This window comes from Megalops cyprinoides, chromosome 5 (genome assembly GCF_013368585.1).
Source record: "Megalops cyprinoides isolate fMegCyp1 chromosome 5, fMegCyp1.pri, whole genome shotgun sequence".
In the NCBI taxonomy this organism is placed as follows: domain Eukaryota; kingdom Metazoa; phylum Chordata; class Actinopteri; order Elopiformes; family Megalopidae; genus Megalops; species Megalops cyprinoides.
This window is the reverse complement of record NC_050587.1, coordinates 24107033-24125223: the sequence shown is the minus strand read 5'-3', so window position 1 is coordinate 24125223 and position 18191 is coordinate 24107033. Positions and strand designations below refer to the sequence as shown.

The 18191-nt window shown below is 44.6% G+C and overlaps 1 protein-coding gene across 2 annotated transcripts; it reads left to right on the top strand.

The window, feature by feature from the left end:
- The first annotated feature begins 86 nt into the window (after positions 1-86).
- Positions 87-16677, top strand: lrsam1 (leucine rich repeat and sterile alpha motif containing 1). Of its 2 annotated transcripts, none has more exons than XM_036530066.1 (25): positions 87-296; positions 1563-1727; positions 1939-1995; positions 2990-3034; positions 3211-3288; positions 3704-3772; positions 3879-3963; positions 4162-4283; positions 4964-5054; positions 5401-5507; positions 5628-5657; positions 5746-5868; positions 6151-6290; positions 6598-6642; positions 6837-6907; positions 8394-8493; positions 8725-8812; positions 9943-10017; positions 11455-11535; positions 12999-13094; positions 13792-13890; positions 14480-14611; positions 14813-14888; positions 15879-16048; positions 16227-16677. In XM_036530066.1, the coding sequence occupies exons 2-25, from the start codon at positions 1656-1658 to the stop codon at positions 16347-16349; spliced, it is 2175 nt and encodes a 724-aa protein (XP_036385959.1). In that variant the 5' UTR covers positions 87-296; positions 1563-1655; the 3' UTR covers positions 16350-16677. The 2 variants fall into 2 exon arrangements, with proteins under 2 accessions (XP_036385959.1, XP_036385958.1); XM_036530065.1 differs by having other exon boundaries at positions 1560-1727.
- The last annotated feature ends 1514 nt before the right edge of the window (positions 16678-18191 follow it).

The following is an 18191-nucleotide window of genomic DNA, read 5'->3' as shown; positions in this document are numbered from 1 at the left end:
TTTAAAATAACGCGAGATTATGGCAGCCATCTTTGTTGCGGCATCCAGCGTGACAGCAATAATCACCACCGCCATAATAGGTGCTGTACAGGCTGTGTAAAACACTCTTGACAACGCGGTCGTTTGATATCGCGGTGTCAAATATCGAAACAAACAGCGGACAGAGGGCAAAGCACATATTAAAACAGTGAAACAGAATATTAAAATGTTTATTTTTAAAGTCTTAAAAGGTTTATTTTAGCAAAACTATCCCAAAGAGAAGAAGGTCGTTGTAGCTGGCCAGCGAGCTATCAGAGGTGGGTTTTTCCTGGTCTTGAACTACATTTTTCTGGATTGGTTAGCCAGCTTATAGGTAAGGTACGGAACTAGCTAGCGAGCTACGCTAATTTTGAAACTATCAAACCTGACAATCAACGTTGTGTAAATGTAAAACAGTCGTTTAGCTAGCCAGCTAACTAACCGTACCTGATTAGTGAGTTAATGTTAACTGATGAGATAGAAAGTTGCTGGCAAGATAGCAGTTTGTAGATAAAGAGCCAACTAGCTAGCCACCTAGCTGCTATCAGTCGCTTCACATACTTAATGTTGACATGTCGTTGTGATGGGGAGGGGAGGGGAGGGGGTCTGTGTTGGCATATAGCTAACTAGCTAGCAATACATGGAATCTGCGCCTTCTTAAAGATATGTTTTATTGTTTTCTGAACTGCTCTTCTGACAAATGTGTGGGTACAGTCGTAGCCAGGTTGCTACTTACAGGATCAATCCATGTCTAGCTGACTACATATACATTTAGTGTTTTTGCGTATATGCTGTTGCGCAGTAGTTACTGTAGTGTGATCATTCAGTCTTTAGATATTAACGAGATACAAAACTGCATATGCTTGGGTGCGGCTTGACCTTATCCAGTTAACCAGAGTGTGGACGGAATATAATCAAGCGAATCCAGTGCTGAAATCCGACAAGCTCTATGCACAGGTTTACTGCACTGTGCCACCAGAAGTGTATTATGTCAGGATCCAAGCTAAGTACTTAATAGCAAGTGGTAAGATTCCACATCTTGACAATAGTGCCCTATTCGTCCATATCAAGACAGCATCTGCTTGGAGGCCCATCACTGCACTGAGGTAGTGGATTTATGCTTGGAATTATTCAATGGGAAGAGTGCCCCCCAAAGGCTCACCAACAGCACCTCCATCAACAGCCCGGTTTTTCCAGGAAGTCTCCCATCCATCTACTAACAAACCCAAGAGCCACTTAGCTTCCTCCGTTGTTAAGCAGGAGAAGACAAAGGGGTGGTATGGCTGCTGTCCATATTACCACACAAAACAATTCATATTAAAACAGGGTCAGCTCCGTGTAATGCCAGAATATGAGGCAAACAATTATGCATTATGTGGTTATAGTGAGTGTACTGTGCACCTGTCTGCTGAGAGAGAAACTGAGGTGCTAGAAGTTACTCAGTTTTATTGCTTAGTGCTGTGTCTTCTCTCCCCCACAACAAATTGTTCTTTGCTGTTCTGGGTAATATCTTCACACTACTATCCTGCGACCTTCTCCAGCAGTGCAGCAGCAACCCCTCGGAGTCTGAAGAGCCGAGGGGGGTGGGACAAGTGCGCAGAGACAGACAGCCAGGCAGAGAGGAAGTCAGGACCAGCATGCCCTTGTTCTTCAGGAAGAGGAAGCCCAGCGAGGACTCCAAGAAGCGGCTGGAGTATCAGCTGTGCTTGGTGAGTCCTGGCTCTCGGCTTCAGAGATGAGGGATTGGGAGCCCCCTGTGAGCGTGGGAGGCACTCATGAATGTGCACATCTACAGTGATGTGAAAAGGCAGTTGAATTCAGATTTGTTCTATTCAAATTTGAATGCACATCATCGCTGTGACCAGACCAAAATAATGTTGTGACAGCGTTTTCTGTCACTCTCCCTCTGTCCTCATTCAGTCCAAGGAAGCTGGAGCTGATGACATATTGGACATCTCAGCCTGTGAGCTCGCAGAGGTGAGGGTTTTTTTCTTGGGGTGGGGGTTGGGGTAAATATGATGCAAAATGCGAGAGCTTGTAGCTTGATTTTGAGGACTTGTAGAATACAATGTAAAAATGTGTCGAACAAAAATCTGAACTATGTTTAAATTTTCACTTTTAGAAAAAATGTGAACTTGTATGGTGAAATTCACAAATGTGTAGATTGATATTTACATAAATACAATGACAGCTGCAAACTTGTAATCCAACATTTACTCATATTTTTTTTTTTTTTTTTTACTTGAGTCCATTTTCCAGTACAACCAAAGCTCACTGATTACAACCTCTCAAATCGGTCCCTACAGCTTCAAATCTGCACACCTTGACTTTTGCCAACCAATTTGCACTTGTAGCTCTGGAAGTGAGACAGCAGAGCAGGGAGCAGAAAGACAACATGCTTGTTTATGAATCTGATACCAAAAAACAAATAACGGGTTGTTTTTCATACTTTCGATTTTATGCTCAGAAATTTTTATGCTCAAAAATAGGAAATGAAAAAATGGGCCACGGGCCGAGCTTGATTTTGATATTTAATTTGTCCGATTTGTGTGACCCGGAAGTTATTGACTTCTTCCTGTTGTAATCAGCGATTGGGGGGGCGGTGTAGTGTGGTGTTTTAATGGTTAAGGGCTGGGATTGTCGCTCATATATTGCAGGTCCAACCCTTAGTTCGGGTACTGCTGTTGTACCTGTTGGAGAATGTCAGTAACTAGAATCATTACTGTAAACATCCAGCTGTGTAAATGCATAATATGCTAGCTATGTAAATCTCCATGAATAAGAACATCTGTTAAACTACAGCTAGCAACTACTAATAGATTCTGGGGACCTTCATGACCAGACTGGGTATGGTCAGAGATGTACTGTAGATTCTAGACAAGTTAGGAGAAAGATGGGTTTAAGGGTCTAGGCACAATAGCCTTCTGTGGAAGTGAAGATTAGACTGCTCTTCATTGGTTTTATTTTGCAGATTCCTGCCAGTGCCTTCTCCATATGCAAGGTCCTTCAAAAAAAGGTAGGGTTATGTGTTGATGTGTGAAGGAAGAATAAGTGTTTGTGCTTGTCTGTCTATTTGTGTGTGCTTCCGCCTGCCTACCCATCTTTCTGTCTGTCTCTATCGGTCTGCCTCTCTGTTTGCATACAGAGGAAGACAGAATGAGGACATTTTTCTCAAGGTTGTTCATTTTTAAGGTCTTCATTCTCCATGGGAATGAGCTGAGATTGCTGGTGCCCAAAGGCTGCAGTATAACCTCCCTGGCAACACTAAAGGTTGGTGAGATAAGGCCCACTCTCACAGCTCAGTCACCCTGTCATGACTCCTCTGTTCCCGACTTTATCTCTGCCTGATTGTCAATCTGTCCATGTGGTTCTGACATGTTTTTCTGAATCAAAGATGTGGAAGATAGAAAATATTACACAGCCTGTACCTTATATAACAAGGGCTATCTTTGCAAGAGAGTGGAATATTGTTTGTAGGTTAAACTGTTTCTTTTGCTCCAGTTGGTGATTTATGTGTACTGAGATCCAGATAGCAGTCCCGCATTCCAAATTTAAAAGGTCACTTCAAGTCCCTCCACTGATCCTGGGGACTGTGGCCCTCTGGGATTCTGGGTTGCTTGGGTGACAGGAATTAGACTGTGTACTAAGCTCTCTCCGTCTCCCTCTCTCTTCCCATGGAATACAGGTTTTAGATCTCCATGAGAACAAGTTGACGTCACTTCCTGATGACATCGGACAGCTGAAGTCCCTGCAGGTTGAAGCTAAAAATATATGATAATTAACAAGAGCAAATCTTCAGGAGAAAAAATGAACGTTTTTACTTTGTCAATTTTACAGTGTGCCTGTGTCGCTTCTCTCAGGTTCTCAACGTTGAGAAGAACCACATAAAATCCCTGCCAGATTCCATTGGGGAGCTCCGCCTTCTTCAGACCCTAAATGTAAAAGGTGAGGGTGTTTTCTCCCCTAGTGCTTCTAACACTAGCATAAAAAAATTGTACAAAAGTACCCAGAACCTGCGAGTGAGAGAACCAGCCTGGTTTCAGCTTGTCAGTGGAAAAGGGGTATAGTGTGCCAGGCGTAGGTGAATTGCCTCAGGGTTGTGGACCTGGAGAAATTGACGTCCGTGGCTGCATGTCCCTGTAGGAAACTGCCTCAGCCAGCTGCCCTCGTCTGTGGGCCAGATGAGCAGCCTTCGCACGCTGGACCTGAGCGAGAACATGGTGAGGGAGCTGCCCAAGGCCCTGGCCAACATCCGCACCCTGGAGGTGAGTGTGCTGGGAGTGGCCCTGGGCATGCTCTCTGCGGAACATACGAATCCTGAAGGGAATGCTGCCGTGCAAGTGCAGCTCTCCCTGAAAAGCAGGCGCTGGGCCTGTGTAGCTCATGCAAGGAACAGGAAGTGTGTTTTACATTAGGAGTGTGTTGCAGTTACATTACATTACATTACATGTACATTGCAGTACATTTACAGTTAATGTCATAATAAGGGAAGTGTCATAGTCTTGGATACTCCCAGTTCTCAGGCCACTGTAAAGTAATGAGCAGATTGGGGGGGGTGGATGGGGTGGATGGGGTTGCATCTACAGCATTAACAACAGTAATAATAATAACAATATGCTTTACTTCATCAATACAAGTGAATAAGATGAAGATGAGTTCTGCTTTTTCTCCTCAGCACTAATAGCTCCTAACGTGTGTGTGTTTTTGCGCTCTCTGCGTGTGTTCTGACGCTCTGTGTGTCTGTGTGTGTCTGTGTGTGTCTGTGTGTGTCTGTGTCTGTGTGTGTGTGTCTGTGTGTGTGTGTGTGTGTCTGTGTCTGTGTGTGTCTGTGTGTGTGTGTGTGTGTGTGTCTGTGTGTCTGTGTCTGTGTGTGTGTGTGTGTGTCTGTGTGTGTGTGTGTGTGTGTGTGTGTGTGTGTGTGTGTGTGTGTGTGTGTGCGCGCTAGTGCCTGACCCTGGACGCAGCTCAGATGTCCTTCCCTCCGGCCTCGGTGTGCAGCGCGGGCACCGAGGTTATCCAGCGCTTCCTCTGCACAGGTGAGTCACGCTGCTGCAGAGGAGCTGAGTTTAGCTGTGTCCCGGGAAAAACTTGACATCCCACACACAGTTCATCTGTACGTCAATAAATGCATGATGAAATTGTGGTTTCGTGAGCTTATGCGAGCCTCACAGAGAACTCGCATTCGCACATATTCACTTTCATGTCAATAGGTCAGAACTGAAACGAATACTATCCCCACAATCATTTACTTTCTCCGTGAGACGTAAGTACGGGGCTGTCTGCAGCAAAGATGTGGGATGTCAAGTTTTTCTCATACACTGTTTTTTGGTGTTATGTCACCCCCCCCTCCTAACCACCGTATCCCTTTTTGTATGTTGATAGAGTTGGGGCTGGAGTACTGCCCCCCCTCGCAGTACCTGCTTCCGGTGCTGGAGAGTGACGGGTCAGTGCAGACGGACTGTGTCGATGGCCAGGAAGAGGCCTGGCAGGTGAGTGACTGCTGCAGACAGGCTGGTGCCAGTGCAAAAGAGCTACTATTGTGACTGTGCTTTTGTTTCACAGCCCTTCAGCTCTGAGATGACACTCTCTCTCTCTCTCTTTGTTTGTAGAGTAAGTTCCAGGACTACGAGAAGAGAAAGGTAGGAAGCTTGTTTTTTTTCCTCTCTGTCAGTGTCGGTTTTTACGTGGGGTGTTTTTTGACCTTCTGTGGTCTGTTCCCCCTCCCAGGAGCAGAAGAATCAGGAGAAGCTGGAGTTTGAGCGCCGCCTCGAGGAGGAACAGAGGGAGCACACCCAGCTGTTCCTCCTCAACAATTCCCGCAAAGAGGACATCCTGCTGTCTGTGAAGCAGGTAAGAGTCTTTACAGCTTTATTCACTGACTCATTGACTCCTAAACCTCTCCTCACTGACTCTCTGAGGCTATACAATGCTCCTCACTGACTGACTGAGTCCTCACAGATATCCCACTAAGACTCACTGAGTCCTATAGCTCTCCTCACTGACTCACTGAGTCCATACAGCTTTCTTCACAAGAACTCTTTGAGTCCTTACAGCTCTCCTCATTGACCTGACTGCAGATGACATTATAAAAGGGAAGTCTCCTGACACCTGTCCTTGTCTCCTGTCTCTTAGGAGCAGGAGCGGCTGGAACAGGGTGTGACCCAGCAGCAGAGGGCACTAGAGGCCGAGAGGCAGAGGGTGCTGTCCCAGATCAGGCTGGCAGAGACCAGCATCTCCAGCCGCATCTCCTGTCTGCTGCTAGAGAATAAGAGGTAGGGGGTGTGTGTGTCTGTGTGTGTCTGTGTGTGTCTGTGTGTGTCTGTGTGTGTCTGCGTGTGTGTGTGTGTGTCTGTGTGTTGTGGTGTGTGTGTGTGTGTGTGTGGGTGTAGGCTTTTAAGCATGTGTGGGCTTGTGTGTATGGGTGTGCGATTGGGTGTGAATGTATGTTAATTTGCGTGAAGCACGATGCTGTCATATGCCTGCTTTAGATCAAAATTTAGCTGCATTTAATGCCCTTTTGTAGGGAAATGGATCTGAGTGGTTGATCTGTCTGACTGCATGGACATTTTTGTTTTGCAGACAGAAAAAGAGTACCGAGTTCTTGCAGTCCTTGGAAGAAGATCGGTACGTGATGGAACCTGACCCCAGCACATCGATTTCACAGAAAACTGCAGTGGATAAACCAATTACTGTCTCTTGCTGGAGGCCCTTTCAGACTGCCCTCTTAATGGAACAGCTTTCACTTGCTAGGCTCCAATATTGATCGACCAGTTAGCTTCGTGACTTTGCCTGACGTCAGTGTTCCTTTGCTTCGGCAGGATACGAATGGAGCACCTGACTGCCATCACACAGGAAGAGGCCAATTCACTGCGAAAGAGGGAAATTGCTGGTGAGTCTGGGAGTTGTAGTTAATTTATACACACAGCACCTATTACTGCAGCATTAAGCAAGAAGATTTTAAGCATGATAGGCATGACAGAAGTGACCCTTAAGGCCTTTTTAGAAGGAGAGTGTGAGCTCAGGCTGTCAGTCACCAAGTTGAAGCGAGAGTACATTAGGCACTAGCTTACGCACGGAAGGTGGTGGAGCCAGCAACTGCTGCCTTTAAAGAGAGAAGTGTACTAATGCAATATGGAATATGCTAATGGAATATGGCAATATGTCACTGATATGTAAATATGTAAATATCGTAACTGATCTATTCCACATCGCTTAGAGCTAAGTTACGTTCCCAAAGATTGAAATGTTTCCTATCCCTTTCAAAAAGTAAATAGTTCTTTCAGTAAGCCAGCAAATAAATTTTGCTGTGTAACATTAATAGTCTCTGAAGTAAAGTAAGATATTTCAAAAGCCTGCGTATTAGCTGGCTAGTTCACTGGCTTGCTAGCAAATCCAGCAGCACCATTTAGATAATGTTAGAGTAACTTTCCTATGTATCATAACAAGAAAGGTACTGCCTTCACTAGCAATTTCATGTAATCAATATAACCTGTTAATTTCAGTGTTTTTTCTTACTTATGTCAGCTCTAGCTAAACAGAGTTCAGCCATTTATGGATCCGTCTTAAAAAAGTGGTAGGGCACACAAACCCATGGTACATCACAAAAGTTGGCATGGATAGGGCTTTGATATCTGACAAAAGCAAAGAAAGACAAGGAAACCTGTACAATCATTATATTTTATACAATAATTGTACAATATTATATTTTAATCGTTATATTTTGTTTTTTTATCATTTATCATATTCAGAACATTTCATCTTGAGCACTCCATTTTGCAAAATGTATCATATCTTGAGCTGAATGTATGTTCTCATGCTAAGGGTTAATGGTTTTGGATTTGTTTTGGCTTTCTTATATTTTCTTATTTTACTATAAATAACCATGTGTTATGCTTATTTATGCTTACGTGATATTTTAAACAGTGGTTCAGTCAGTAAGCGGCTTGTCTTAAGTGCAGGCTAAATTCCTTTTGCCCAGGGGTGAAACTGCCCATGTCATTTGGCAACAATGACCATGAGCCCACATTAGTGGAACAAACTGACTATATTCCACCAGGGACAGGGGGGAGGTGGGATTACTTCAGCAAGGTTTCCTCGTCTCACTGCTCTTGTCTCAAGCCCCTTGCGATTCGTCAGTCTCCTGCAAGTTACTCGGGTGGCATCAGTGGAAAAGCACCCTCTCCACTGCCAAGTCCTGTGGGATGTGTAGTAAGAAAAATAGCTGTTGGCTTGCGTAGGAGTGTATTGCAGAATTATACTTGTCTTGCTTCTGCGATGGTGCACAAGTGCAGAGGTTGTTGCAATGAGGCATGCCTAATTGGTGATTCCAAGAAGGGATGTGTAGATGGAGAATAAATACTAATGTCACTCTGTAGCTGCCATGCAGAAGATGCTGTCGGAGGGCTACTCAATGCGTCTGCTGCAGGAGGCGTGTGAAAATCGGAGACAGAGCCTGGTCACCGAGACCTGTAGGAGGTCAGAGAAAAGGCTTTCAATCCCTATCCCTAACCCCTTCTGTTAACCCTAACCAATCCACCCAATCCTTAACCAATTCCCTTGTCCTTAACCCAAACCCTAACCCACCCCCCACTCTCTGTTGAATTGCTATACTGTTATGCTGGTGTTATACTGTTAAAGAAGCTGCAGTTGTTAACTCCTCATTCTCTTCCTTTCTTTATCACCCTCTCTCTCTCCGTCTCTTGATAGCCTGGAAAGTCTGGATAAAAAGTTTGACCAAGTGCTGTCGCTGCAGCAGCTTGATAAAACCAAAGCTATTGCCCATATCTTGCAAGAGGTATGAAACACACATGCATGCATTCAAACGTACACATACACTCACACATTGCATACCTGCTTAACAGCTTACGAACATCTGTCGGTCAGGGCTGTGAGGTTGTTGGCAACACTTGCAGTTTACAAGTGACGGTAGTTTTCGAGGGAAGCACACGTCAGCTGTATAACAATGAAAAAAGGTGCCAGTCTCTAAACATGGTCCAGGGTGCATATGCTTTGTACTCTGTGAGGCTAGTACTTTAAAGTTACACTGACGTTTCTTGGAGTCAGACAATACAGAAACACATTACACTGGAATTAATTTAGGATTTGCACAGGAGTAATAGGGATTCTTGGTGTTGTGTGATGTATGCTCTTGGGTAGCTCACAGCATTTGAAAGGTAATGTTTAAAAATGAATTCTTTATTATATTTGAGAAATAACTTAATGTAACACAGACTGTACTAGCTGGATTTTTCCATGCTGAGTGATTTAAAGGTCCTCCTGTGTGTTGAACTTCATTTCCCATCAGCACCTCTGGGAAATAAAACCTGCTGTAAACAGGAGCTAAATAACAGTGTGTGCTTGAGGGCATTGCACTTTTGTGCAGATTCACTGGTTCATCCCATTCATTGTACACAATTCAGCTAATACATGCCCAAAAAAGAGTGACTCCAAAACACATTTAGTCAGTCCCATAGCATCCCAGGAGAGCGTTCTGCTTATCATCCGCACCCTCAGGCATCTCGGTTCCGAATGTTTTTGTGTGTATCCAATGGCTTTATGGTTTCTGAATCTGCTATCCAATGGGACATCCAGTTAACCATTTAGTAATTACTAAGGATTCAACAAAGAGGTCTTGATAAGGTGCTCATCTGAGTGAGGTATTGGTTGTGTACGAGGGCATCATGCTGCACAACAGTTGTGGGCAGATTCAGCAATCGTTATGGCATTGTGATGTCTTGCTACACTGACTATACCCACCTCACTGGCCAGTCCATATTGTAGAATGTTCAGTGAGTATGCACAGACTTTTTGTACAATGAGATGCCTTCAGACAGGCACACTTCACAGCATGTAGAACAGGGGCTTATTCAGGACTGGTGTTGGTTGCTGCTCTGTATTGCCACTGCTCTGTTTCGCCCCCTGCAGGAGGAGATGCAGAAGGCAGCCTTTGAGGCTCTGCAGCTCCAAAGAGACAGCATGCACGGCTTCATCCGTAACCAGGTGGGTTTGGCTGCCTCTGCCTGGTCCAATAGGACGCAGGGTCTATCCCCTGGTAGGACACAGGAAACGGTGCTGGATGTAGATTTGTCTCTGCAGTTTTTGTGAATTGTAGAGGGTTCAAATTATCCCATTGCTAACAGTATTAAGGTGGAATGTTGATATTACTGTTGTATTAGCTGCAAAGGAAATTTCTGAGGGCAGTAAAGAGACATACATAGTCCATTTTCATCTTCCACCTTCCATCAGGGAGCAGCATCCCTCCAGCCATTGCTCGCAGTTTTTTTAAGTGATTTTTTTTGCATTGCCCTTCCTCTGTTTCAGTCAGCCAATCCCTGCAGCTCCCTGTATCTCTCTCATCCAATGAGATTCCTGTATAAACAGAGAAAGGCTCTCCTCTTACAAAAAGATTCTTAACTCTGCTTCTCCTGTCATTGGGGTGATAGTTCTCTACGGCTAAGGGAGCATTCAGATGATTTATTTACTATATCTGTGTAATGCTAAAAATAGGGCCCATTGACCACCATTGACTTTGATAAAGGTTTTCTTATGAATGTATTAATACATGCTGTTACCTTTTAGGTATATTTTTGAATATACTGAGTACCTCAGTGTTGGGAGTTGGGGATGTCTGATGGGACTTGGGTCCCATGTTCGCCACTGAAGCAATAAGATCTGAGGTTGAATCCAAGACCAAAACTCAGATTCAGCCAATCAAATTTTATTTGATGTAGCACTCTTAATAAAGGAATTATGTATTAAGCGCATCATGCCACAAATGCAAACAGTGTAGAGAGATATCCTAATGGAATGCCTTGTATTTAACTTTAAAATATTAGAAATATTAAATATATTAATCAACAAACAAAATTAAGATTTTGCTTTTGCCAGGAAACATAGTTTGCTCTGAGATTAACATGATTTGAGTACAAAGTCAGTTCATAGAGAAACAAAAGAAAAGAAGCAAATATTGGATGATTGTCATGAATGGAAAGCGTTAGATGCAGTGGAATTTCTGTTCATTTCTTGAAATGACTGAATTGAAAAGGAATTGACCGCAAATCTAGTAGAGACAGACACCATAACACCCAATGAATACGTCCATTTAATATTTCATATCTCATAAGATGTAGATTCACACATATATAGACAGTATAGAGCTCCTCTAATCCTCAGCCTTGAGGCTGAACCTGAACCTTGAGTCTGGAGAATCCACCATTGAAAGGCTGGCCAACTACAATCAACTCGTTAACTGGCTTTTTATGCCTGGGAAAGTGATTAACTCAGCCCCTGTGGCATGAGTGAGCTGTTTTTTTGGAGTGCTGTGCTTGTACAAGGAGCAGTGACATGGATCTCACTTGTTTTAACCCCGTGTGTGCCGGTGCGCTTTTTTCTGGGGGCTTTGTGCTGGCGGTTCACACGTTGCTCTGTGTTTTCTAGATTAGGCTAATAGAGGATGAGTTAAGGCAGCTGACTAAACTGGAAGTAAAGAGGCGCAATCTGGACACTGAAAATTTGCAGGTACGTGCCTAGGGGGTGGGGGGTTGTCGACCAATCACAGCCTGCCACTTCTGACAGGAAGGGGCAGGGCTAGATGTAGGGTGCATGATTTGGTTTTGTATGCTTCTTATTAAGGAGTGAATAACATTTTCTAACAGAAATGTAACTCTAAATTAAAACACTGATTTAGACTGCAGCTGCAGTGTGGTGTTATAGTTAAGGAACTAGGCTTGTTGCTGGCACAGTTCCTAGGTGGGGCACAGCTGTTGTACCATTAAACATTCAGGTGCTTCAGTTAATATTCAACTGTGTAAAAATGTAAGCTATATACGTTGCTCTGGATAAGGGCATCTCTGAAGGAAAACAAGTAATGTAAATGACAATGTAGGCTTCTTAGGGTGTAGAATCCTAGTTGGAGCATATCAGTGGCTGAGAAAAGGGCAGCAAGTACTATTTAACTTTATTGTTATTTATTTTTTAAGGAAAATGCAGCTATAAAATGAATGTTGCCCTTTTCTTTGCTATTGGTGTAATTCTCCCTTAGACCACACTCTCACTGGGAATGTTGAATTAGGGTTTATCCTCTCTGTGGAGCATTTACCAACACCTGTAAATATTAGGCAGAACAGTAAATATTAGTCATTACTGTGACCCAGATTTGAAGTATATTTATCAGGGAGTCACAGATGAGAGGTTGGCTCTGTTATTAGAGAGAGGCCCCTGGGGTTGTGTCAGACACATTCGACATGCACCTTTAACAGTGATTTCTGAAGAATTCCCCCCATTGCCTCACCCAACCCCACCCACTCCTGTACTGGCAGCAGCCGTTTTGCTTTCGTTCTCTGGCTTCTCTCACTCCTTCCATCATACTCGTCCTTCATGAGAACACCCCTGTGAGAGATCGTTCATTCCATCCCTGACCATTAGTAGAGGAGAGGGAGGGTGATGGAATATCTGAGCATAGATAAACACACTTCTACTTTCACACACACACACACACACACACACACACATGCAGACAATCATATATACATTCCACACAACCTCACACAGAAGAAGGGAGGACCAGATAAATGTGCGGATGCGCACACACACACACACACACACACACACACACACACACACATTCAAGCTCAGATACCCAGATATACAGACAGACACTCATTCTTCTAACACAGTCTTGAGGAAACACAGGAAACAGGTAGAGAGTGTTATTAGAGTAATGGTGTGTTGGTACACACAGGAGTGTCTCTCAGGTGACTCCTCTCTCTCTCTTGCTCTCTCTCTGTCTCCCCCTCCCTTTCTTCCCTGCCCACCACAGCTTCAAACAGATAATAGTGAACCAAATATTCTATTCCCCTTGTATATGAGTTGAAAGTATTAGGACTGATGTGCCAAGATGTTTAAATGAATGTGTGTGTACTTACGTGTGTGTGTGTGCGTATGTTTGCGCATGTCTCTCTCTCCCTCCCTCCCTCTCTCAGGAGGTGCTTGCTGACCAGCGTGCAGCTCTCACTGACCTCCTGCAACAGCTGCTCAAACAGAAGGACCAGAGAGAGGTGGAGCTTCGGCAAGTCCTGGTGAGTCACTTGCGAAGAGTCAGACAACTGTAAGTGAAGGAGTCAGACACAGACAGAGGAGTCAAAAACTTGGAGACTGGAAGAAAACAGGGGCAGTGGAGCCAGGGACAGGGACGGGGGGATTGTCATCTTGTCAGGTCAAAGGTGCAGGGTGCAGATGCCACAAGAATATCTGTCCAAATAGTTGACCTTGTCCATGTGATCTTTTCCATGAGTGTGACATCCTTTAACTTAGTCTCTACTCATTTAGGGTGGGGGTTAAGGTTAGATTACTTATCAAACATTTACTCCGCAAGTTTTCCGAAATCAACAGGACCTTTTGAGGACTGACACTATCAAAGCCCATCCTAGTTGTACCTCCCAGCACATGGTTTAATAACTACAGCTATGGATCTACATTAGATGTTTCCTTGAGTTAGGGTCAGAGTTATGGTTGGAATCGAGCTTGAGGTATTGGTAGGAGAGTCACCCTTCATCAACCCTAATATGGGTGGAGCTACGATGTGGTGTCTGTGAGTTTTAAACAAGCACAGTGTTTTGCTATGCAGAGCAAAGCCTTTTGGTTCATGTAAGTCAGTGAGGTACATCTCTCTTCACTGCCTTGACAATAGGAGTTCATTGTGAGAGCAGAGGTGCTGAATCCTCAGCTCTGAGTTTGAGCGGTGTCTCTCTGTCCGTCCATCCCTGCGTGTGGCAGGCGGAGATGGAGCTGAAGAGCGATTCCACTCAGCAGAACTACTGGATGATACAGTATCAGAGGCTTCTGGATGCCAAGCCGCTGTCGCTGCGAATGCAGGTAGGCCCTCTCCCCCTGTCGCTGGAGATGCCTCCGTGGAACAGAGGGCATCGCTGTCTCGCCTGCCTTAACTGTTTTCCCACAGATGTTTTACTTACTGAGCCGATATTCAGCTCTATAATCCATCTGTCCTCAGTGTGTTTTGTTGAGGTTCTGGTACTAGCTGTGTTACTCTTTTAGCTGTGGATGTTCTGTTCTTAGCCCTCTGAATGAATATGCATATGTGGTAACAAATCAGAATGCGTCCCTGTTCACCAGAGGTTGAGGCATAATTTTCAGTGTTCAGAACACAAAGCTCTGGTCTGGTCAAGAAGTAGAATGGGTTGAATATCTTTTGTTCAGATTTCAACTGGTGGATTTCCCCTTACGTTAAAGTGTTACTGACCCTAGGACATGTATGTAGTCTGGAAACTTGTGGTGCCTGTATCATTTTTATTTAGTTGTGTGAGAGTGTGTGAGTGTAAGTTTAAATACGGTCCTGAGTTGGTCCTCTGTGCTCCGCTGCAGTGAGTGTGTGTGTATGTGAGTATAAGTTTGTCTGTATGTGAGTATAAGTGTGTGTGTATGTGACTATTTCTACTCCTTGCAGGAGGCTGGTGTGGAGGAGGACCTGGTGTCTCTGCTCTGTAAGCTGTCTGCCCAGCACTACCTTCCTGTGATGGCTCACCATCGCATCACCTCCGAGGCACTGCGTCACATGACCACCTCTGACCTCAGCAAGGTGCTCACTCCATTGACCGGAAATCCATCTTTATATGTGTGTCTGTGCAATGTGCGCGTGTGCTTAGTGGTGGAATCAGTCTGCGCACATGCATGCGTGTGTGCATGTGTGCGTGCGTGTGCATACGGGCATGCGTGTGCATACGGGCATGCGTGCATGTGTGTATGTGCTTAGTGGTGATACCAGTCTTTGTTCACACAGCTGGGAATTTGTGAGGTGGGAGTGCAGAAGGCACTGCTGAACTGGGCCAGGGAACGGGTCAGCGCTCCACCCCAAGGTACTGACCCACACGCCTCACTCCAACACTTCACACACCGACACATCCTCCACAGCCACTGACAGGGAGTGTGGGAGATGGCGAGACAAACAGCCACAAAAAACTAAAGGACAAAAAAAACATTTTCACACAAAACAGCGTTGGTTTAGATGTCCTTCCATCCGCCTCATTAACATGACACAGTATGTCATTAATTTTCTTCTCAGTGTGAAACCATTTAGTTTATAAAATGTAAACTTTTGTTTTAAATAAGGAGTGATCATCTCTCACCACAGCAATGCAATCATAGTTTCCCTGCTGTTGTAGCTCTGCTTTGGGAGTCTTGAGAACAGCCAGGAGGTGTAGAAGGCTAGGAAAATTCCAGAACGTCAGTCTCGTTTCTTAGGCCTGTCTCTGAATCCATGGGAGCCCGAGGGCAGCACAGAATCAGACTCTCTGTGAAAATAGAGATGGTTGAGCAGTGTAACAGTTGAGACTGCAAACAGAAAGCAATTATATTTGCTCAGTGTGAAATCTCTTTTTTCAGGGAACAATTACAGCGCCCCACACAAGATGGAGAGCTTTCCTAGCTGTGAATAGTATGCTTCTGCTGTTATGTACTTTAATATATAAGAATCCACTTCCAAAGGCTGATCTCCAGTGGAGAATACTACATAATACTGAGGCAATGAACACCTTGGTGAATCATTTTAACCCCACCATTGACAAAAGATACCCTTTTAGTTTTGGGGGGGGATAAATTATTTTATTTGCCCAAGGTTGTTGTCACTGTAAGGTTTTATATATTATTATATTTAAGGTTGGTGGAATATTTTTCAAAAACATGTTTCATGTTTGGAGTGAAGAATAGAAATGATAAGGGACAGATACATGTCGTTCCAGCAAAACTGGCTATTCTTGAGCGAGTGAGGGAAAAGAGAGAGAGATAGATGGACAAAGAAAGAGAGAGAGACTCAGATGACCAGAGGCTGGAATGTCCTCTCCCCACAGAAGCATCTAAAGCATCCCCCCAGGAAGAGGAAGCTGGTCCGTCCCAGCCGAGCGCCCCTCTCCCATCCCCGAGCCCCCCGGCCTCCCCTGAACTAGCGATGACCCCCACTGCCCCGGACCTGGATGACAGCCCTGGAAGCTCCGAGTGTGTGGTGTGCATGGAGAAAGAGGTAAGGGCACACACCCATCCTCACTGCACGAGAGCCCACCTGCCCATCACTTATGCCCAGTACAGCAAAACTGCTCCTAATGAGAAAGTCTTTTATGTTTAATAACTCTCCCCCTCTCTCGCTCTCTCTCCCGCTGTCTCCCTGATCTCCTTCTCTCTCTCCCCCTCCCGCCCTCCAGCCCCAGGTTATCTTCCTGTTGTGCGGTCACGTCTGCTGTTGCCAAGTGTGCAGCGATGCCCTCCAAACCTGCCCCCTGTGCCGCGGCGAAATCGCCCAGCGCGTCCATCTCTACCGCAACTAGGGGTGCCAGAAATCCGAACGGGAACCCACCTGCCTTCTTCATCCATCCACCCACCGCTGTCTCTCTCTCTCTCCGTCCCTCTGTCCCTCACACTCTCAGTCTTTTCAGAGCCAGCGTTTCCCTCTCCGCTAGGGGTGTGCGGAGACACCTTGTCTTTGAACCGGGAGTGACCCGTGCCCGTCCTGCACTGGTCCTGCCTCTCTTTAAACCAATCACAGTCAGGGAGGAATGGCTTATCTGGTCAAACTAAGGCTGTAATTATGTGAATGATGTTATACGAGTGGTGGAAATTATGTGAATGCTTCAGGATTTCAGTGGGATGACCCCCCCCCCCCCCCCCCCCCCCCCTCCCACCCATTCAGTGCAAGCTGTGGAGTGACCCCCCATAGATTACTATTTTACATATTATCCATTCATACAGTTGGACATTTAGTGAAGCAGTTTTGCAATGGCAGTGCCCCAGAGGGGAATTAAACCGGCAACCCTCTGGTTACGAGCCCTACCACTACGCCATGTTACCACTACACCTCACTGCCACATTACATCATAATGGCTTTTACCTCAAGGCAGAACTGCACACAATTGCCTGGCAAGTATTCTTTGAACATTGCCTACTTATGGCTTGTGTCATCTACTGCTCATCTGTTGTGGTTGGTGACAGGATAAAGGCGTAGCAGATCTGTGGAAGTGCAGGGGAAGGATATCTATTCTTTGCATGTCATGGGGCAGATGGATGGAGTATAATTTGTGTAATTTATCCACGACCTCCCTGGACTGGTAGTCTCTGTAGTCCTGGGACAGGCAGGGGCTTTAACACCCCCAGTCCGTTGCACTGCAGTTGCTTGAAGGGCTCTTATATTGTACTCTCCAGACATTCTTCCACTCACCTGGATTTGCCGGCCTCCTCAATCTTCCCTGACCCCCCCCCAATAACTATCACATTTCCAATTCGCTCCGTTTCCGGAGAAATTCAAGTGTACTTACCGTGCATGCTGGGGGGGGGGGGGGTGTTTGTGAATCTATACTCAAACTGTATGCTAACATAGTAAAGATATAACAGTTTTTCATTGTCAACTCTTAAATACTGAGGAATGATGCTGATGGTAGTAGTGATGTGTGTTTTCAAATCGGTGAGCGTCTGCTGTCAGTCCAGCAGTGTGCCATTTTGTAGTGATGGAGAGCGAGTCTGCGTGAGCCCCGTGGTTGGTGGAGCTTTGTCACCCCATCGTTTTCTTTATCGTGTTTCCAACTGGCAGCAACTGTTGGTCATTAACTGCAGTTCAGAAGCTTGGATGAAAAAAAAAAATCTATGCCATCTCTCATTTGGACATACAGTTGTGCTGCACAGCATGATCAGTTAAGTGTAATACAGTGTGATGTACACAGCTACCAGCTAGATGGCAGGCCAAAAGCATTTTTTTTTGCGCAGAAGCCTGTACTATCAAAAGTGAAAGATTTTTAAAATTAATTTGGCAGTTAAATTTTCATATATATATATATATATATATATTTTAAATATGTCAATGAGGAAAATAAGGGAAAGTGCAAACTGGAAGAATTTGACTTTGCAATTGCGAGAAGAAAGATTGCATTGACAATAATGTTACGTAATATTCAACAATACCATAAGTTAATTCTTAGTTGTAAATGATGTTAAAAAATGTTTTTATGTTTTTAAGATTTTTTTGTTATGTCAGACTGTGAAAATTGCTGCTATTGTGCAGCATTACATGTAATTGAGAAAATCTAAGAAAATTCACACATGTAAACATCTTAAAAAAGGATCATATTTAAATATGTAAATAAAAAATGTCAAAAAGTATGATGTTTAGCTTATAATGT